The sequence below is a fragment of the Aegilops tauschii genome, chromosome 3, assembly GCF_002575655.3.
Source record: "Aegilops tauschii subsp. strangulata cultivar AL8/78 chromosome 3, Aet v6.0, whole genome shotgun sequence".
In the NCBI taxonomy this organism is placed as follows: Eukaryota; Viridiplantae; Streptophyta; class Magnoliopsida; order Poales; family Poaceae; genus Aegilops; species Aegilops tauschii.
In genome coordinates, this window is record NC_053037.3 from 625265345 (window position 1) to 625287862 (window position 22518).

General features: G+C 54.4%; 1 protein-coding gene across 1 annotated transcript; it reads left to right on the forward strand.

The window, feature by feature from the left end:
- The first annotated feature begins 3830 nt into the window (after window positions 1-3830).
- LOC109758525 (E3 ubiquitin-protein ligase XB3) lies at window positions 3831-5887 on the forward strand. The gene is made up of 2 exons (XM_020317387.4): window positions 3831-4307; window positions 4393-5887. Exons 1-2 carry the CDS (start codon window positions 3993-3995, stop codon window positions 5452-5454), a joined length of 1377 nt encoding a protein of 458 aa, XP_020172976.1. The 5' UTR covers window positions 3831-3992; the 3' UTR covers window positions 5455-5887.
- Window positions 5888-22518: the final 16631 nt, after the last annotated feature.

Consider the following 22518-nt stretch of genomic DNA (forward strand, 5'->3'; position numbering starts at 1 on the left):
CAACCCGCAAAAAACCTCCCGCATCCGGCGGAGGGGGGGGGGCAGTCTAGACATGGATGCGAGAGGTAGCCATCCAACGCTAGCCACATGCATTTTCACAGCAACTCAAACCAACCAGACGAATTCGTGCAAACAAGTGCGGATTTCATATAAACATGACCTGATTTTATATAAACATACCGGATTTCAGGTAAACATGACTGAGTTCATTACAAATACATGAAAAAGATCCTAGGCTGGCTAATCTAAATGATTGCCGGCGTACGGTCCCGTCTTCGGCCATGAACCAAGAGAATGGAAACTTCGCCTTTTCCAGCTCCGCCTCCGGAGCCCCGGGAACTAAAACTATTCGCCTCCACGTCGCCACCAAGCGACTAATCGACCGAAGATGTTGAGCCCACCAAGCTGGGCATCGACGGGAGGGGAGGAGCGGTGGCCTTCCTGGGACACGAGCAGCGGCGACCTACCGTGCACTACTCTTCCTCGCTGCCTGCGGCGCATGCGGACGTGTCGGCTTCTTCGTGGTCGTGGCGCCGGGGCACGGCCTCCTCCTCGTCGGTGTCACCGAACAGCGCCTCGCCCGTGTCATCGTCGCGCTACTTGCCGGCGGCTGCTACCTCTGCCACCCGCTGCCGGTATTGTTAGAGGGCGTGGTGGGTCTCACGAGCGGAGCGGTAGGGCTCGACAGCGCCTCCTGCTCCGCTAGGTCCGCGTCCGGCGGAATCGCCGTTCCGGAGGGGACCTGCTCCTCGTCTGCAGATGCTCCGAAAGGAGGTTGTGGTTGTAGTTGGCGTCGGCCTGCGCCTCCCGGAACAGCTCCGCCCACTCCTCCCGCACCATGTCCATATAATGGGCATGGGCCTCGCCGATGGTCAGGATGCATTGCACCGGCGAGAGTGGAGCGGAGGAGGAGGGTGTCGTTGGCTCGTCGTCGGAGGCATCCTCCATTTGCACGTCCTCTGGCTGCCAGTCGGCCTGCCAGTCGGCAGCAATGGTGGCCATGGCCTTCTTGTGCTCCGGCATCAGCCCGTCCCAGAGAGTTTTTGACGCGTTGGGATCCATGGCGAGGAGTGGTGTGGAGAGGATGAGTGTGGCTATGGCCGGGGCAAAGAGGCAGCGATTTATATAGCACCGGCGGGCGGTAGACATACAGACGAGTGGCGCCGAAAGAGACGCCTCGACAACCGCTTGCAATCAATGCGGGCGACAGACGGACGGATGGGCGGCCGTCGTGTAGTTTGAACGCCCGGCGGTCGCCTGCACCGGGAAGCGGTGCGGGCGGCGCTCTCTCGGCAGGCGCGCCGCTACAATGCCGGCGCCAGTGAGTGGTCGTGTTCGCTTTAGGAAGGCATTAATGCGGGCGCTGATGCTCTGCAGTGGCGTTGACCGAAAACGTGTGGGAGGGGTGAGGGTTTTTTGGTGGGCCATGGCCGTCGGAAACAAGTTTGGAATCGGTCCGGACTCCCACAAATCTCCCCCACTTTTGTCTCCGAATTGGAGGAGAAATCACGTCCGGACTGCTCCGCGGTCGATACAGGGCCGCGTTGGATGGCTTCCGCGGTCCGGACAGGCCGGTCCGAACGTTTGCAGGCGGTTTACGGGGCGGAGTTGTAGATGCCCTAACATAAGTACTATTATACTTGAAATAACACAAGAAAGAGTTGAAGTAATGATGGCCAAATTAAAGGACAAAAGAACATATACGATGGAAGCAAGCAACGGTGTTCAGCTGCTTTTTCTCGTGGTTCCCAAAAAAAAGTCACTTTTTGAGTGAAAAGGGGGTTTTGGTTGGAGAAAGGAGAGGTGCATGCATGACTGCATATGGGTCCCGGGCATGGGTACGACCCTTCTTTCGGGCACAATTCCGTGTCCCCAAGCCCCAATAATGCTGACTTAAAATACTACTAGTCGTACCAGTAATCCCGGCTGCGTTGAACATGTGTGCGTGTCCACCGAAAACAAAACAAAGCACGGAGCACCAGCCAAGCAAAGGAGAGGCGCATTGGTTGGTTCGGCTTGTGGCCTGGTCTGAAATGGTCGCCGACATGTAGTCAACATCATGCTGCGAGTAGTTCATAAATGCATCGTCGTTTACATCCTTGAAAAAAATGCTTTATGGTTAATTTTTTACCAAAATGATTGGATCTATTATTAAAGTTCACCGGAAGTACAAATGCATATCGAACATAATAAAAATTATTTCGGTACTCTGAGACTACCGAACAACCACTACTGCCGCTAGAACGAGCCGTCGATGCGCCAATGTTGCCGCTCCCCTACAGGAGCCGGCTTGACCTTGTCGATGACAACCGGAAAGTCTTCGTGCACGTGCCCCTAAGGCCATTGCCCTAGAGCAGTAGTCGTCGGCATTGAACCCTTGAATAGTTCTGAAGCACTTGACACCAAATCTCTCCATACGACGAGAAATTCTAACCTCACCGCCCCAAGGGGGCGGCAGGAATCCATGCCGAAGCTCCGTCGACTATGTCCAGTGGATGAACTCAAGGAGGATCGGAGCCCAAAGTCAAACTCGAAGAAAAAATCGCCACCATTTGCTCGAGCGCCGCACCTGCAAGGACTAGAAACCCTAACCTAAACTATTGACCGGAGCGGAGGCATCGGGTTCCCCTCCCCATCACCGGCAGCCAGAGCAGAGGCACCGGATTCCCCTTCTCGCCTCCGGCAGCCGGAGTGGCATGCAGACGGGAGGCGAATCCCCGGCCTAGCCGGCGAAGCCTGGAGGAGAGAGTTTTCTAGGCACCAAGGAATAGGGAAGGAAACAATTGGTTTACGTTTTTTTGAAATGATGCGGATCTATTATCAAATTTCACCCAAGTACAAAAGCATCTTAAACATAATAAATTGCATTTTCATATTCCGAGACCACCGAATGACCAACGAATTCTAGGAGGATCGGAGCCCGGAAGACAAACTCGAAGAAAAAACTCCACAATCCGCCCTAGCGCCGCCCCTGCAAGGGCTAGAAACCCTACCCAAAACTATTGATCGGAGCAGAGGCATCGGGATTCCCCTTCTTGCCACCTGCTGCCAGAGCGGCAGTCGAGGGGGGGGGGGGGTCCATGGGCTCGCCGGTGAAGGGGGCATTTAATCTTTGGGCGCAACCGATAGGAACGTTCAACCAGTTTAGACTGCAGTCCGACAATACGATTGGTGGTTAGACATTGTATCCTATTTTTACCAGTTGTGGCTATTTTCTTTATGTTGCATTTGTTTGCGTACTTGAGATTATACTCGGTTTTGACGATACGTTTGGTCGATGCAGAGACCGGGGGTATTCCTCCTTTCTTTAAAATAAAAATAAAAACAAATGGTTAATATATGACATGCAAGTTACACAAAGCACGTCGTCAAATTCCTACGTGAAGGGAGTTTGCAATAATATAATTTCCAAGTTACCCAACTTATATATTATTAATCTTATGAATATTCAGAGGCAGTTTCGAAAAACGCATTAGCCCTATATATATGGATGGAGGCATGCCAAAAAATGTGTCTTTTTCATGCATGGTGGCATGACAAAAAGCTATTTAGGTATATATAGAGTAGTAATTACGCAATCAAGGTTGTTATTTTTCCCTAAGCATATAAGTAGTCCACATTTACACGTTTAGTTCCCTTAAAAAGAGTAACACTAATTCATGAACCGCTACCATTGAAAAGGTGATAAAATGGGAGAGATGAAAGTAAGCTGTCCATGCCATCATCATCACCAAAAACAAAACCAAAACCGTAGAAAAGGCAAGGAAGAAAATATCAAGAGAGAGGGGGGAAGAAAAAAAATGTCAAGTGGGGTGTGGAAGTCAAGGCAGAAAGATCCAACCGGGGCTCGTGCTCTGAGGAATAAAAAGGCCACGCACACTCTGAAGTCTGAATCCCGGAGCTGAGCTCGTCTTCTTCCCCCACCCCCCGCTCCGTACCACCCACCCACCCACCTCTGACCTCGCCGGGGTCGGCCGGAGGAGCCGGAAGCGATGGGGCACGGGCTCAGCTGTAGCCGCGACAGCGACGAGCACGACTTCTTCCGCGCCGCGCAGGCCGGCGACGTAGACGCCCTCGACGGCCTCCTCGCCGCCGACCCGGCGCTCGTCCGCCGCGCCACCATCTACGACCGCCTCACCGCGCTCCACGTCTCCGCCGCCAACGGCTGCCTCCCGGCCGTCGACATGCTGCTCGCCCGCGGCGTCCGCCCGGACGTCGTCGACCGCCGCAAGCGCACCCCGCTCATGCTCGCCGCCACCCACGGCCACATCGACTGCGCCCTCGCCCTCCTCCGCGCCGGCGCCAATGTCAGTGACACCTCCAAAGCCGCAATCTTTTCCTCTCCCCCATGGATTCCGACTTACTAACTCTCTGCGTGGTTCGATTGGTCAGATTCTGATGTTCGACTCGGTGAACGCGCGGACGTGCCTCCACCACGCGGCCTACTACGGCCACGCCGACTGCCTGCGGGCCATCCTCGCCGCGGCGCGCACCACGCCGGTGGCCGACTCGTGGGGCTTCGTGCGCTTCGTCAACGTCCGGGACGAGCACGGCGCCACGCCGCTGCACGTGGCCGCCAGGCAGGGCCGGCCGGAGTGCGTGCACCTGCTGCTCGAGAGCGGCGCCATCGTCTCGGCCCCCACCGGCTCCTACGGCTTCCCGGGGAGCACGGCGCTGCATCTTGCGGCGCGCGGCGGCAGCCTGGAGTGCGTCCGGGAGCTGCTGGCGTGGGGCGCCGACCGCGTGCACCGGGACTCGGCGGGCCGGATCGCCTACTCGGTGGCGATGAAGCGCGGCCACGACGCGTGCGCGGCGCTGCTGAACCCGGCGGCGGCGGAGCCCATGGTGTGGCCGTCGCCGCTCAAGTTCATCGGCGAGCTGGGGGCGGACGCGAGGGCGCTCCTCGAGGCGGCGCTGGCCGAGGCCAACCGGGAGCGGGAGAAGAAGATCCTCAAGGGAACCAAGTACTCGGACTCTTCCTCGCCGGCGCTCTCCGACGCCGGCGCCGGCGACGACGACGAGGTCGACGACCAGGAGGACGAGGAGGTGTGCAGCATCTGCTTCGAGCAGGCGTGCAGCATCCAGGTGGAGGACTGCGGGCACCGGATGTGCGCCGCCTGCACGCTCGCGCTCTGCTGCCACAGCAAGCCCAACCCGGCCACGCTGACTCTCCAGCCGCCGGCGTGCCCCTTCTGCCGCAGCTGCATCTCCCGCCTCGTCGTCGCCGACTCCAAGGCCAAGGCGGTCGCGGTCGCGGGCGCCGGCGACGAGGCCGAAGAGAAGCCTCGGCTGAGCCGGAGGCGGTCGCGGAGGTCCCGCGAGGGGAGCAGCAGCTTCAAGGGGCTCTCGTCGGCCATGGGGTCGCTGTCGAGCAAGATCGGCCGCGGCTCCGGCAGGCTGGCCGGCGACGGCGACGGCGCGTTCCTGGACAAGCTGGAGCACGACCTCCCGTGACCGTGACACCAGAAAAACAGAGCAGAGCAGAGCAGCCGGAACTGCCGCCATTATTTTTGAGAGAAGAACCAGATGATCGATCAGGAAGAAGATCAAACGGGTGATCATCCATGGAATCAGATCAAGGTTACATCACATATACAATACACATATCATTACTTGAGTATTTATACTTGCAGATTAGGAGATTGAATTTGTAGTAGTGATTCTTGGCCTATTGGTTTTAATTTTTTTGGCTTGGTCGTTCCATTCATGCCAAGTGGTTTGTGCCTTCCTGACCATGATGAATGCATCATGTGGTTTGGGTCTCCCTTCTTGACCATGATGGATGCATCATGTGCAACTATGTATGTGTCTGTCATGTGTGTAGAGAGAGCAAGAGTCATTTGTAACAAATGATCCATTTGTTAAAGAAAAGGTATCAGATTGATGAGGGAGAGGTGAGATGGATCTGGAATCTGTCTCATGTTTGTGTATTGGCTCACCAGACTTGACTTGATGCACCTAATAACATGATGGCACTTCCATATTGGCATTGCATTGCTGCATATGGTTGCTAAATGGCATATGCTTCGGTTCAACAATGTTCTTTATGTGAACTGTGCACCTTTAATCACCAGACTTAGGCTTAGGTGTACAGTGTACTGCTTCTATTATTAGCTTGATTTTCCTGGTGTGCCAGGAAGGAATATATACTGGCTCAACCTAGGGTGGTCCTGTGTGATATGAGAGAATTATTAGCAGTATTGGACCACCATCAAGAAGGAGAAGAAGAAGATCCCAGTTCTTGGAGCTGGCACCTACCAATCCCCATACAAAACTAAGTTTGAATTCAAATTCAAATTTCCAGGTGATGCTTGATAATCTTTTTCTAAAACTAAACGACCAAAGCAGGGTCAATACATCAACCACATCTGGGCGCGCGTGCGGTCGTAGTATGGCCTGCGGAAACTTTCAAATGTGACAATGACCAAAGGAAGCGAGGGAGGGAAAAGCCAATGGACAAACACCCAAGTTGCATACCTTTGACCAATTATGCATTTAATTGGGGAAGAAAACATTGGAGCGTGCATTTCCACATCACAATGTTGATGGCATCATCTTCGCAAGATGCCATGGAGTGACCAAGTAGGTACGTATCTCCTCTATGACGATAGCGGCTAGATATTTATAACACCTATCATTGAGCTATGAATACGAGCATGAGCATCGCTGAATTGGTCTATGATAAGTGTGCCTTTTTCTTAGGTGCGGTCTCCACCTGCATACTAATTAGCAGTTAGCTATGACTGTCATCGTGTGACTGTACTTACTAGGCTGCCAAGGAGAAGAAGAGCAGCCGCTGAAACTGGACTTTTCGAACAATTCCGGCATTTCGCTAGAATTTTTCGGTTTGGTTCCGCCATGAATCTTGTGGAGAAGAAAACTCATGTTCCTGACGACGACAGGGTCATATGACACCTCACTGTCATCATGTACGGGCTATCCGAAAATAACCGGGACCAGAAGTAGGAACAAAAGAATTGGATTATTCAAAGGGGTGGTAATCGCCGTGCTTTGACCGGGCGACGAGAAGACCGTGTTCCATGGAGTAAAACTTACCACCAATTTCCCTTCTTGTTTTCAGATCAAGAGGATGATACCGGGTGATCATTCGTCGAATCAAATCAAAGTTGTATTAGGAGGTCGAATCGAATTGTAGTAATTCTGGCAATATATTCCCTATATTTTTTTCGGCTTGCCATGCCATGTTTCATCCATTTTCATCGTTCATGTTCCCATAGAGTCCATTGGCAAATTGCGGTATGCCAAGTGGTTTGGGTGTCTTGGGTTTCGCTGATCATGATGAAATGTATCATGTGCATGTTTGTGGTGAGCAGAGTTTTATTGTAACAAGTGAACCATATTATTTAAAGTTATCATGTTGGTCAGGCATGTGCTATCTTTGGATTCTATCTCATGCTTATGGATGGGCTCAGCTCACCACTTGAACTTGATGCATGGGCATGCAGCACTGTCACTGCACCCAGCAACATGACATTGCTGGCAGAGCTGGCTAGTTTAATTGATACAGTTCGCCTGCCCTCAAATCCATTGCCTGTAGAGTTGGCTAGTTTAATTGTTTGTGTAGGTACCTGAGTTCAGTTGTACTACCTGACATGTCCTTCACACTGGGCCTCTTCATTTAATTACTAGTACTATGCTTAGCTACTGATGCTATGTCCTCTCAGATGCTTTGTTCCTAACTAACCCCACCCCTCCACCTAAGACCCCGGCACTAAACTAAATCGACAGTTTTAGAACTAAACTACTGAACCACAGTTTCAACTAACCATTTCCAAATATATCTGGTTAAGTACATCTCGGCCTGAGTGCGTACATATGCGCCTCGGAAACTTTCGAATGTGACAATGAGTGAAGAAAGTCGAGGAGGGAGAAGCCAATGAACAAGCACCCAAGTTGCAATACTTTGGACGCTTGTGTGTGCACTTAATTGTGTAAACTTTGTATATGTGCATTTCGACACCACAGATGGTGATGGCAACATTATAAACATGCCATCACCAGATCAGGTATCTCTCCGAACTTGTGGATGCATATGACGAGATCATGGGGCGAGATATTTAGCACAACACGTCGCTCCCACGGGCGACACGGGGGAAGCCTAGCCGCCGCCGCCGGTAGCCCGCCCCCTCCGCTCAACCCCACGTTGCCGCCGCCGGAGGGCCGGTCGACGAAGCTGCGCCGGTTCCTGGGATGGCGGCTGACGGTGTCCTGGACTAGGGGATACTCACCACGTCGTCTCCCGACCAGCTGGATCGGGCCGAGGACCCCCGTGGCGGTTCACTTATAGGCCACTTCGGACAGTCCATGCCGCATACAAGGAGATTTCCACAAGACTTGGTGCTCAAGACGAGGACTCTCCTAAAACCCTAGGCCTCTGGTGTGTTATAAACCGAGGCCAGACTAGTCAATAGATCATCTAATATTCATTAGAACAATATCGTGGTAGATACATGTACTCTTTACTATACCCCATATGAATACAATCAAAAGCAGGACGTAGGGTATTATCTCTTCGAGAGAGCCCAAACCTGGGTAAAATCCTGTGTCCATGTTACCCTCGTTCCAAGACGCCTAGCTTAGGGCCCCTACTACGAGATACGTCAGATATAGAACCGACATTGGTGCTTTCATCGAGAGCCTGCTAGGTCATCACCGCGGAACGATGGGATGATCAGGTGATATTTCTTCAGTCAGATCTATTCCGTATGAATTGTTTTCATTTAGATTTGTTGCTGCGGGCTTGTGCAATTTTTGTTTACAGAAATTGAGCTCGGAGAGAAAAATTATGCGGCGGTCTCCGTAACCGGCGCCGGCGAGCGCGTAGATCGCGGGCAGGGCCAGTCGTAAGGAAGTACTATACTATACTACTGACCAAGGACTCACGCATGAGGGCATGCGTACAAGGGCAGCACGCCAAGCATGGGCAGCAGGAGTCATCCTGTCAAATGTGGGCAGATAGGATCGACCTTTGAGAACTTGATATATTTTCCCAAAACTGCTAATACTATTGTTGCTACTATGCACGTGCATTGCAGATTAAAGTAACCCAAAAGTTTGGAGCTTGACGCTACCTCACGTGATGGCCGCTGGAATAAATATAGAGCTACCACTAGTAGTACTAATTGGAACTGTAATTCATTTATGAGCCCAGACTCAGTTGCACCCGCCCTTACGAAAGAAATCAAAACAAATACTAAATTTTTTAGAAAAATTCCAATTTTTTTGCTTGGTAGACAATTTGATGCGTGAGATCCGCTCTAATTTTCAAATCATTTGGACATCTGAGTAGCTCTCGGCAAAAAAAAAAACAAATTCGGGGTCTATAAAAATGTTTACTGTTCCTGCACTGTTCTAACCCAATTTGTCTTTTTTGCTGAGAGCTTCTAAGAAATTCAAATGATCTAAAATTTGGAGCGGACCTCACGTGATAAATTGTCTACCATGCAAAAACAGATTGTAAATTTTTTTGAATTTTTTGTGATTTTTTTGCTGGACGGGTGCAGATGAGCCTGGGCACCGAAACGCCGCACTCTAATTGGAAGCACTTCTCCCGATGTTTGATTGATCAAATCAGCTATCTCATACACGGAGATCATCCGTAGACGGCTTTGTCGTTTCCCACCTGTGATCCGGCCACCTCTGCGTCTATGGCCGGACAACTTTTTCATCAGACTTCGTTTCGTCTGTCTTTGATTTGGCTAGCCACTCATATTACTGCCAGGTGCTACATCTCCAAATTATTTTTAATGCATAATATTTTTTCTTGGAATTATTGCTTCAGCCCAGTATTATTTTCTCGACACAGGTTAGTTAATTTGTGACCATAATGAGATCGTCCCGCGAATTCATGTTTCATCATGCTGCCACTGCGCTACATCTGCGTCATTATTCCGGGCACCCTGAATCCAGTCGAGCTGACGAGCACGTCTGCGTACAGTCCACGCGGAGCAGCGCCCATAGCTAACACGAATTCAGCTATGCGGCAACCCACGGGGAGATCAATCCTTCCTTTTCTTTATTATTTAATCATGAGGCAGTCTATACTTTTGGCTAATCATCTGTCCTCTATGCATGTCCCACGTGCAAGTACTCCTACTATTACTAGGACTGCCATTGTCCATTGTACATGTCCTCTATGCATTGACCATATGTTTTTGTTTGGACTGCCACAGCAAATAACGTGGAGATAAGGACCTCCGAACACATATCATGAAGATTCTCTTCTTTTCTTTCTTTTTTTACTTTTTTTAAGTAGCAGGGTTGTTGCTGGTCAGGCCATTAGTTTCTGTTAAAACATACAATGTCCTTGCACCGCGGCACCAGGCGCGTGAGACGCTCAAGTCACAAGAGATCATTAAAATACTAGCACACTTTGATCGCATCGCCATGCCATTGCTTCATCGCCCATGAGGCAGTGGGTGTGCGGATCGAATCCCAATTTTGGAAATCACCTTTCTTCGGATTGCTACAACAAATAAACCAGGTGCTATTAATCCTAATATTTTTTGCTTGCTTGGGTATATTTTTTCAGGAATTATTACTCTGGTTTGTTTCATCATCTGTACACAGATCTATCAAATGGTGGCCGCATTAACAACGGTCGCGTGGTGGTTCGGTCAGTTTCCGTACACAGTTCGGCGAACGCCGCATCCGAAACTCGGATCGGCCTGTGAATTCAGGCTTTGCCACGCCTTTACCGCATCACGCTGACGCCCTGCATCGACATTGACTTCGGTGCAAGGCCACATCTCTTTAAAAAAAATTATTTTGCGTAAATTAATTATGCGAGGTGTATATATATATATATATAATTATTATTATTTTTTGAACTGCACTATTTTACATGTGTAGGTAATCGACTTCGACTGCGTCACGAAGTCACTTCGGCAAGCCGACGTCGTTGTCCCAATCGGCGTAAATCGGCTCGCGTGATCACCTTGTTGGATGAATTGCCATACCGACATGTTCGGTTGCCTCGGGGACTTCGGCATCGCTGAGAGAGCTTTACCTCATCGAGTGTTCGGCACACGGGCAATATTTCTCTTATTACTCATTTTGCATAAATTATTTATTATGCTATGAATATTTTTTTATATTATTATTACTATTATCTCCGGCTTGCACTATTTTCTGTGCACAGATAAATGATCCGGGTTGGGCAGCGCTGTCATCTCGGCGTACCGACGTACCACGTCAGCTCGGCTGGACCGGGGCTTCGTCATCACTTCATTAACCCACGCCGGGGACTTCGGCGTCATACTGTCGGCCTGCTCCGTCGCCTCGGTCGGACTGGGGGTTCCACCTCGCCACATTGGTCGTGCTATGTCGCCACTTCGGAGTGCCGAGCTCTTCGCTCCGCCACCTCGGGACCGGCTTGGGGGCTGGGAGCTCATCCCGCCGTAAGCTCGAGCCGCACATCGACACCGAGCACATTAACCAGCTAAGTCGCTTCCATGCTCGTTTTTTTATTCTTGTTCGGTTCGACTAAACATTATATTTGTGTTAAAAGCATAGTTTTTTAACAAATGTTGTTTGTTAAAAATACTTCCTTTCCCATGTTAACTGGGGGCTCTTAAATTTATATGAGTTGTTTTATAATAAGTGTTCTTTTTTTAAGTTGTTGCAAAGTCTTTTTCTACCACTCCTTTCTCGACTCGAGTTTAGTTGCAAAGTCTTTTTCTACCGCTCCTTTCTAGCCTAGTTTCTCTTTCAAAGCCGCTCGAGTTTAGTTCACTAAACTGGCCTAACGAGAAGTACTCCGCCTTCGGGATAGGAGGTTGCAGCCGTAGGCTGACCCGCTTGAAGTCTTGAGATCGGATGTGTCATATTAATGCGCGACAGGAGCACAAAACATTTTAAGACCAATTTTCGGATTGGCACCAAATGACTTCGTTCGGACGTCAAGCTTTTACATAAGTATTTTGGCATTTCGAGCTTATGGCACTTTTTTTTAGCTATTTGTATGTTTTTCTTTCAGGAAGCGGGACATCCTCATGACCGAGGTGCCCTGCATCCTAGTTTAACTCGGGAGATTTCTTCCGACCTACAGCTCGGCATCTTTCCCGCCGAACTACAACTCGGTGTTGACAAAATACACGCCACATCGGGCCTAGTTCCCGAGCAGTGCACTGCCAGACGCCTTTAAAGCATTGGCAATATTAACGGGGGGCTGAGGCTACAGCTGAACCCAGCAAAAGCCAAGGTACTCCATGGACTCCTCGGCAAAACGTTCTCGGATATTGCTTTATATGCATTGGTTTCGAATTGTGTCTTCGGTCAATAGTTGGGTTGCCCGGCTCCTGTGCTTGCCTCCTACATTCCGCTTTGTTCGGCTAGGTGTACAAAGAGAACCACTGCGATTGTGCTTCCAGCTCAAATGGTTAAGCACCTCAGTGGAGAAAGCCGAAAACTGACTGTCACAATGGGCGTAAACTGGTCAGCGATGCGACGACTGTGTCAAACTATAGATCGATAGAGGTCACCCCGTGTTAAACAACGGGCCTTCAATAAAATTGGCCGAAGTGCTTACGGCTTGACCTCGACTGTCGCCGAACACTAACCGGGGGCTCGTAGCTAGCATCCCCAGTTTAAAGCTCCTATGACTAAGTGAACGTTATAAAGCCCGCATATATGATTGCCTCGTTTCTGCTAACACAACCGCCTTCGGGCACCGAGAAGTCGACTAAGGGTTGTTTTGTTATTGTGGAAACACCCTGCGTAGCATCTACAAGGGGGTGGAAGCCGACGATGGGGCACTTTCAAAGGATGAACGGTCACAACGGAGTCAAAATAAACATATCATCAGCATTTGTATTCAGTATACAAGCGCTGCCTTCCGTAATCATCGTTATAAAGCCATAAATATGCATCAAATTTGACTTAAGATTTTGGCCAAGCTGGGTTGCCTAGCTCCTGTGTTTAACCCTACATTCCCGATTGTTTGGCTAGGGGGTAAAGGGAGCACCTCTGTGATTGTTACTACCGGGTCATCCGGATTAGTACCTCAGACTGGGTGAAGCCGAAAGCTAGCTATCTTAAGAATATAATTGGTCGGCAACGATGAAAGTGAAAATTTTGGTTCATTAAGACCATAGAGATCGGGAACTTTCCCCACACTAAATCCTCGATATTTTCCTCCCACATTGTGTCGGAGTAAATGGCCACGGGTAGCCATTCCGACTACCCCTGGCTCTTCAGAAAATTTATCAGGCCTTTGGGCCTTCGAGCACTCCAAGCGTTTGGGCCGCCTTCCCCGGCCGGCTACCACTAAAGCCGACTCCCGGGAGGCGACCCAGCCTCACCGACTCCTCCCCAGGACAACCGCGGGGTGGCCGACTCCAAGAAGCCGGCCAAGAAGGACGCCGACTCTTAGGAGCCGGCCAAGACCACAACCACTCCTACATAACGGCGACCTGACGGGGTATGGCCACAGTGCGGCCCACGACCCCCGAAGCCCGAGGCGGGCATGGCTACAGGAGGCCGTACGGGAGGGATGTCTCCCGTGCGGCTCGGCGCTGTAGCCACGCTAGCCTCGACGTCATCCACGACCCACTCCTGTACGGCCCAAGGACTGCGGGCCCCTTCAGCCAGAGAGAGGCGTGAAGGCGGCCCGGCTTTTCCTAGTCGGCCAAGAGTATAGCCGGCCTCCAGAAGCCGGCTACTCCCTTCCTCGAAGCAGGAGCCCCATTAAGGGGACAAGACGAGGTGAGGCTACAGTGATAGCCCCCGAGGCGGCCCACTGTAGCCACGCTCACCTCGACAAAGCCCTCATCATCAGAAGCGTGGCTACAGTAAGCAGCCGCCGACAAAACCCTAGGCGGTGGGACCGGCCTGTCGACCAAGTAGCCGGCAGCCGGCGAGACCCAGCAGCCGGCGAGACCCAGCTGCCGGCGGAGAAGCCGGCGAGCGTAGACACTGACGGCTGGGACCAGATCCCAGTCGGATTACCATTGTACCCCCGGGGGGTAGGCCTATATAAACCCCCCGGAGCACCCATGCAAAGGGTTCGCTTCTAGGTTGGCCTCTGGATGGACCTTGGAGCATAGTTGGCTTCTAGGTTAACACCCACGCATAGCACACACACCATAGATAGAGGGAAGCAAGAGCTAGCCTTGTTCTTCTTCTCCCTTGATCCCAACAGCTCTAGGAGCGATTGTAGCTACCCCTTATCGATCTAGTGATCATGCGGAGACCCCGCAGAGCAGGACTAGGGGTGTTATCTCCTCGGAGAGCCCCAAACCTGGGTAAGATTCGCCGGCGTGCATGTCTTCGCCTCATCCCGTTTCCGGGCACCGGCGACGTTTTATTGGCTCCCACAATGATAAGCCATCCCTTGGCATATGTCGCACCAACCACCCGATATTTGGCGCCCACCTTGGGGCCAGGTGCACCGTCGTCCGGAAACCTGTTCTGGACGGGAACCCTCTTCCTTCCCCACGAGCGCAGCCAGCCTGCTGCGCCCGATGGCGTTTGCCCTGACGCGCTGCAAGGCGTCGATGACGCCTGCGCAGCGAGCCGCCTCTCCTCGCTGCTCGGCGAGACTCGCATCTCCGACGAGCCTGCGTCCGACGCAGGCACCGACTACCCCGAGAGCCGCCTCGTCAGCCTCCTCGACCAACTTCACGTCTCCAGCGAGCCCGCTGCGGACATGGAGTCGGTCGGCTCCACCGACCCGATGATCATCGACTCCGACACCGCGTCGCTCGACGCCTACCCCTCCGACGTGGTGGTCTTCGACGACCCCCTCCCTCGAGCGGACAGCGGCAGCAGCGCTGTCACTGAAGTGTTGGTCATCAGCCACGTCTCCAACTCGGGCGAGAACGCCCGCGACGCTCAGCAAGCGGCGATGCACGACCTCTCCGTCCCCATCCCGGCCGACGCCGACGCCGAGACCCTGGAAGCACGCCGCCTTGCCCTCATCGCGGAGGGCAAGAAGATAGCCTCGATGAGACGCCTCACCGAGGCCCACCAGCGCGAAGTCGACCGCGCCACCTTCGGGACGCCGCCGCCTAGCGGCCCGAGCCGAGCCGGCTTCGTCCAGAAGCGCGGTGCAGCCGTTGCCAGCATGCTGGGCGCAGATCGCCCCGTCTACGCCACCCCGCTCGAGAATCTGCGAGCCGCTCAGGCGGCTGCAGAGGAGCTCAATGGGCTGGGAGCCGATGAGCTCCCCTACATGACAAGACGGATCCAGCAGCTGATCGACGCGGCTGCAGAACGGCACGAAGCCGGAGCCCGAGCTGATAGCCATCCCCCGCGCTGGGAGCACGCTGCGACGTCCCGCTCGCCGACTGCGAGCGGTGCGCACCAGAAGAAAGACAAGGAGCCGGCTGCCAGCCGCAGCCGGACTCGCATTACCATCGAGCGCGACGCGGATGGCCGCCCTCGAGCTGTAGAGCACCAGGGAAACCTGCCTCCTCCCCCGCCTCGAAGAGAAAGACGCCTCACTCCACCGCCTGTCACCCATCCGACTCTTGGCGACCGACTCGGCCGCCGAGAAGGAGTCGGCGAGAATGACGCCCGCCACAGGATCGACCGCCTTGCTCGATCCTTGGCGTTAGAAGAAGAAGACGATGTCGGCCCGCCATGCTTTGGCCCCCGCATCCGCGACGAGCCCTTCCCCAAAGGGTTCTCGCTCCCCAGAGACACACCCAAGTACAACGGCTCAGTGAAGCCGGAAGATTGGCTCATCGACTACTCCACAGCCGTCAGCATCGCCAACGGCAATCGGCGCGTCGCCGTGAAGTACGTCCCCTTGATGCTGCAAGGCACGGCGCGCACATGGCTCAACAGCCTCAAGCCCTACAGCATCAACAGCTGGCTGGACTTCACCGAAGTTTTCGTCCGCAACTTCACCAGCACCTACAAGCGGCCTCCCAAGCCTCGCCAGCTCTCCCTCTGCGTCCAAGGGCCCAACGAGTCGACCCGCGACTACCTCACGCGATGGGCCGAGCTCCGCAACTCCTGCGAGGGAGTGCACGAGGTCCAGGCCATCGAGTATTTCACCGCCGGGTGCCGAGAGGGCACCCTCCTCAAGCACTGACTCCTCTGCGACGAGCCGGCTACCCTCGATGAGTTGCTGATCACCGCCGACAAGTATGCCACTGCTGACTCCTCCATGAAGGCCGAGCTCCGAGTGGACGCCTCGGGGAAGGTAGTTGCTCCGGCTCCCAAGACGCCGGCTGGCGACTCTAACCGGCGCCCCTACCAGAACGACCACAAGCACAAGGGCCCCATGCCGACTTCCTCCAGTCGGCAGGTGGCCACCATTGAAGACGAGCAGCCCGGAGAGCGGCCCGCTCCCAAGAAGAAGGGTGGCCGGCCGCCTTGGCAGCCGTCTTTCTCCTACGAACAAGCACTAGATGCTCCCTGCAAGTTCCACAGCGGCGCGAAGCCGTCCAACCATACGACACGGAAATGCCACTGGCTCACCCGCATCACCAAGGGCGAAGGGATGGTGCCGCCTCCGCCTCCCGGCCGCCGCCTCCAGCTCCCCAGCAGCCGGCGGCCCGGCCGGCAGTCGGCGCCATCCAAGACGAGTTCCCCGAAGCGCACGACGCCTACGTCGTCTTCACAAGTCAAGTCGACGACAAGCGCAGCCGACGCCGGCAGCACCAAGAAGTAAACGCAGTCGCCTCTAGCACCGCCGAGTTCATGCACTGGTCGGAAAAGCCCATCAGCTGGAGCCAGGCCGACCACCCAGAGGTGATGCCTTCGCCTGGCTCCTATGCTATGGTCTTGGACGTCACCCTTGCGACGGAGAGGCGAGCTGCCAGATTTTCCCGCGTCCTGATAGACGGCGGAAGCAGTATCAACATACTGTACCACGATACCATGGACAAGCTGAACATCAAAGCAAAGCAGCTCATGCCGAGCCACACCGTCTTCCATGGTATCGTGCCCGGCCTATCTTGCTCTCCAATCGGCAAGATCAAAATGGATGTTCTCTTCGGAGACAAAGATCACTTTCGCCGGGAAGCAATATGGTTCGAGGTGGTGGACTTGGAGAGCCCCTATCATGCACTACTTGGCCGACCTGCTTTGGCCAAGTTCATGGCTGTGCCCCACTATGCCTACCTGAAGATGAAGATGCCTAGCTCGAAGGGGATCATCACGGTAGCCGGCGACTACAAGAAGTCCATCGAGTGTGCCATGGCCAGCAGCCGGCTGGCCGAGTCCCTCGTGGTGGCAGAAGAGAAGAAGATGTTAGAACGGGTTGTGGCCATGGCCGGCAAGCAGCCGGCCTTGTCCCCCAACCCCAAGGACTGTGATGCGCAGGGCTCCTTCCAGCCTGCCAAAGAGACGAAGAAAATACCTCTAGACCCGGAGCACCCGGAGAGGTTCGCCGTGATTGGGGCGAACTTGGACAGTAAATAGGAAGGCGAGCTCGCCGACTTCCTCCGTGAGAATCGAGACATCTTTGCATGGTCCCCAAAGGACATGCCGGGTGTCCCGAAGGATTTCGCCGAGCACAAATTACATGTCCGAGCTGATGCGAAGCCGGTCAAGCAACCCCTCCGCCGACTATCAGAAGAGAAGCGAAGAATCGTGGGAGAAGAGATAGCCCGGCTCCTTGCAGCCGGCTTCATCATGGAAGTGTTCTTTCCAGAATGGCTTGCCAATCCAGTTCTGGTTTTGAAGAAGAATAACAAATGGCGCATGTGTATAGACTACACAAGTTTGAACAAGTCCTGCCCAAAGGATCCGTTTGCTTTGCCACGGATTGACCAAGTGATAGACTCCACAGCCGGATGCGAGCTGTTTTTTGGATGCATACTCAGGGTATCATCAGATCAAGTTGGACCCGGCTGACCGCCTGAAGACTGCCTTCATCACACCCTTTGGAGCTTTCTGCTACCTGACAATGACATTCGGCTTGAGAAACGCCGGTGCCACTTTTCAGCGTTGCATGCAGAAATGTCTCTTGAAACAACTCGGCAGAAATGCCCACGTCTACGTAGACGACATTGTGGTGAAGACAGAGAAGCGCGGTACCTTGCTGGAAGACCTGAAGGAAACATTTGCCAACTTGCGCCGATTCCAGATCAAGCTCAACCCCGAGAAGTGCGTGTTCGGAGTGCCAGCCGGCCAGCTGCTAGGCTTCCTGGTCTCCGAACGCGGCATTGAGTGCAACCCTATCAAGATCAAGGCCATCGAGAGGATGGAGATCCCCACCAAGCTGCGAGATGTGCAGAAGTTCACTGGCTTCTTAGCCTCCCTGAACCGTTTTATCAGCCGACTAGGAGAGAAGGCTCTCCCCCTGTACCGACTCATGAAGAAGTCCACTCACTTTGAGTGGAATGATCAAGCCGACCAAGCCTTCCATGAGTTGAAGAAAATGTTGACCACTCCGCCTGTCCTGGCTGCGCCGACTGAGAAGGAGCCCATGCTCCTCTACATCGCCGCGACAAGCCGAGTCGTCAGCACTGTTGTTGTGGTCCAGCGCCCGGAGGAAGGCCGGGCCCAGCTGGTCCAGAGGCCGGTCTACTATCTCAGCGAAGTACTGTCCAGCTCAAAGCAAAACTACCCGCACTACCAGAAGATGTGCTATGGGGTGTACTTCGCTGCCAAGAAATTGAAGCCCTACTTCCAAGAGCACCCCATCACGGTCGTGTGCACTGCCCCGCTCGCCGAGATCATAGGCAGCCGGGATGTATCCGGCCGGGTGGCCAAATGGGCCATTGCCTTGGCGCCCTACACGATTTTCTATCAACCCCGCACCGCCATCAAGTCGCAAGCATTGGCCGACTTCCTCGTCGACTGGGCCGAGACCCAGTACTTACCGCCGGCTCCCGACTCCACCCATTGGCGGATGCACTTTGACGGGTCCAAGATGCGCACCGGCTTGGGAGCCGGCATCGTCCTCACCTCTCCCAAAGGCGACAAGCTCAAGTACACGCTGCAGATCCACTTCGCCGCCTCCAACAACGTGGCCGAGTACGAGGCGCTCGTACATGGGCTCCGGCTAGCCAAAGAACTCGGCATACGCCGGATCCTGTGCTACGGCGACTCAGACTTGGTGGTCCAGCAATCATCTGGCGACTGGGACGCCAAGGACGCAAACATGGCAAGCTACCGTTTCCTCGTCCAGCAGATGAGCGGATACTTCGAAGGGTGCGAGTTCCTTCACGTGCCAAGGGCCGACAACGACCAAGCAGATGCCCTAGCACGGATCGGCTCCACCCGACTAGCCATACCGACTGGCGTCTCCCTCCAGCGCCTCCTCAAGCCGTCCATCAAGCCGTCTCCAGAGTCGGATTCCATCTTCGTACCACCTGCGCCAGAAAAAGCCGGATCCGGCTCAAGAAATCCCGCAGGCGGCACGGGGACTTCGACGACTGCCCCGGGGACTGACGTAGTCGCACCCGGCCCAGGGACTTCAGAACCCGGCCCAGGGACTGGAGCAGTCGGCCCGGGGACTGCAACGACACAAGAAGCGGTGGTCGACTCCAATGCAACACCCAACCCACCCACCCGAGTCATGGTGGCCACATTAACAGCAGAAGAAGTCACAGCTCCCTCATGGGCCCAGCCCATCCTCAAGTTCCTAGTCAGCAGAGAGCTGCCGGCTGATGAGATCGCAGCAAGACTAGTGCAACGACGAGCCGCAGCATATACAATAATCAACAGGGAGCTTGTGAAGCGCAGCGTCACTGGAGTCTTCCAGCATTGCGTCGAGCCAGAAAAAGGAGTGGCAATCCTCAAAGACATCCACCAAGGCGAATGCGGCCATCACGCCGCCTCAAGATCCCTCGTGGCCAAGGCTTTCCGCCATGGGTTCTTCTGGCCGACTGCCTTGGAGGATGCTAAAGAAATAGTCAAGAGCTGCAGAGGATGTCAAGTCTTCAGTTCCAAACAACACCTGCCGGCTTCTGCCCTCAAGACCATTCCCCTCACCTGGCCTTTTGCCGTATGGGGACTGGACATGGTGGGCCCTTTCAAGACAGCCCGTGGTGGCTTGACACATCTACTCATTGCTGTGGACAAGTTCACAAAGTGGATTGAAGCCAAGCCAATTAAGAAGCTGAACGGACCGACTGCCATGACATTCATCACCGACATCACTATTCGGTACGGCGTGCCGCACAACATCATCACCGACAACGGCACGAACTTCGCCAAAGGCGCACTGGCACGTTTCTGCGCGACACAGGGCATCCGACTGGACTTAGCGTCCGTTGCCCACCCGCAGTCAAACGGCCAGGTCGAGCGAGCAAATGGACTTATCCTCTCCGGCATCAAGCCCCGACTGGTTGTACCACTGGAGCGATCGGCCGGCTGCTGGCTCGAAGAGCTGCCGGCTGTCCTCTGGAGTCTGCGCACTACACCCAACAAGTCAACCGGCTTCACTCCATTCTTCCTTGTGTACGGTGCCGAGGCTGTCATCCCAACAGACATCGAGTTCGACTCGCCTCGGATCACCATGTACACGGAGGAGGAAGCCAAAGAAGCAAGAGAAGACGGCGTCGACCTACTGGAAGAAAGCCGGCTGTTAGCCCTCAGCCGGTCCGCCATCTACCAGTAAGGCCTGCGCCGCTACTACAACCGCAAGGTCAAGCCAAGATCCTTGCAAGAGGGCGACCTTGTGCTCCGGCTGATCCAGCGAACAGCCGGCCAGCACAAGCTCTCGGCCCCTTGGGAAGGTTCCTTCGTCGTCAGCAAGGCACTCGGCAACGACTCCTACTACTTGATCGACGCGCAAAAGCCAAGAGCACGCAAGAAAGACGACTCCGGCAAGGAGTCGGAGCGACCATGGAACGCAAACCTCCTAAGACGATTTTACAGCTGAAAAGCAGTATGTATCACGCTACCCCTTTTGTATTAAGTTACAAACCAACAGGCCCCCCGAACAGTACTCGGGGACTGCCTTTTATTTATCTATGGATGACGAGTATCATATCCATGAATGTATTATTACATTTTGAATTCTTGTCCGGCACCGGGTCCGACTAGTCGGCCCGGGGACTGGCCGCCTTGAGCTATATTGAAAGTCCTTCCTAAAGTCAGCAAAGTAGTGCGCCGGCTCCCGAGTCCTCCCTTGTTGAAAGTCGCAGCTCAAAGAACTGACTGTCCGACTAGCAAGAGGAAAGACAGAAAGGACGCCCACACGAAAAACGACTAAGGAACAACTAACCTATATAGCAAAGAGACGGCCTCCATATATGCCTGCCGGCTGTCACAGCAGCCGGCTGGCCGGCTTCCTAAAAAACTTAGCTTAAGTCCGGCAGAGCTAAAAGTACTTCCCCCTCCCCAATCGGCCAGGCACCCCCCGGCTACAGATTGCAGAGCAACTGTTTGACTGGGGAGGCGGCAACCAAGGGAGGGAGGCAAAGGAAAAAAGCAGAAGGACAAAAAGCGAAAGTGCAAGGAAAGACCGACTGCATAACTTATATACATAAAGCCGCCCACAGGCCGGCAACAGACTTAAGTTTGAATACACCCAGTGGGTGGAATTGCGCAGACTTAACCAAACATTGTTCAAAAGTAACAAGACAGGAAAACAAAAGAAAGAAGACTAAGGCGCGACTTGGAGGCCGAGCTGGTCGGTGAAGGCAGCTTGCCGGCTGAAGGAGTGGCCGCCTAGCTGGTCCCGGCTTGACCACCTCCCGCGGCAGGAGACGCACTCGCACGCGACGTAGTGCTGGAGGCGCGGTCAGGCTGGCCGGCTACTCCACCAGCCGGCTCGGCGTCTTCACCCTCCTCCTCCTCCTCTTCGCCCTCGTCGCTGGAGTCGATCTGCTCCGCCGAGTCCTCGCCGTGTGCCGGGTCCAGCCCGAACCAATCTTCCGGCTGGGCGACTCCATTGTCGTCCACCTCGGGGGCGAAGACGTTGGTGTCGGTGTAGTCGGCGATCGCTGAAGCCCGCCGAATGATGGCCGGCCGCGCCAGCTCCAGCTCCGTGTCGGCTTGCTGCCGCCAGGTCGCCAGCTAGTCCAGGTTCAGGCCGGGATACCAGGCCTTGACAAACTCCAGCGCCCGCCTGGCGCCGGAGCGAGCCGCTGATGCCTTCCAAGCCTCGAAGCGGCCGACTGCCACCTCCAGCCAGTCGGCGGTCCGACTGGGGGTGCGAGGGACCACTTGGCCGGGCCAGAGGGCGGCCAAGACCTGCGATCCTGCGCGCTGTAGCCGGCGGAGCAGCCTGTGAGCCGGCTGGATGCGAGCCTGAATCGCCAGGAGCTGTTCCTCCAGCGAGCGGCCGGCGGTTGGCGAGATCTCGAAGCCGGCTTGCCTCTTCGCCTGGCGACGGGCTTCGATGGCCTGGTTGGCGGCAGTTGAATAGCTAGGGAAGTACTCTGCGCGAAGAAGAAAAGAAAAGAAGAGCACCAAAATCAGAAAAACAAGCCGAAGTGGCAGATGGCAAGAAAGGATGAAGGGGTAGACGACTTACCGTCAACCAGGTCCTCAATCTGGCCATAGCCGGAGACCAGAGTCTGCCTGGCCTATGCCCAGCCGGCCGCCTCCGTCTCGAACTCGGCCTGGAGGGTGGCTTCGCGATCCTGC

Coding starts and splice junctions, on each gene's coding strand:
- LOC109758525 (XM_020317387.4), top strand. CDS start 3,993: ATGGGGCACGGGCTCAGCTGTAGCCGCGACAGCGACGAGCACGACTTC. Junction 4,308..4,392: donor TCCTCCGCGCCGGCGCCAAT/GTCAGTGACACC, acceptor TCGATTGGTCAG/ATTCTGATGTTCGACTCGGT.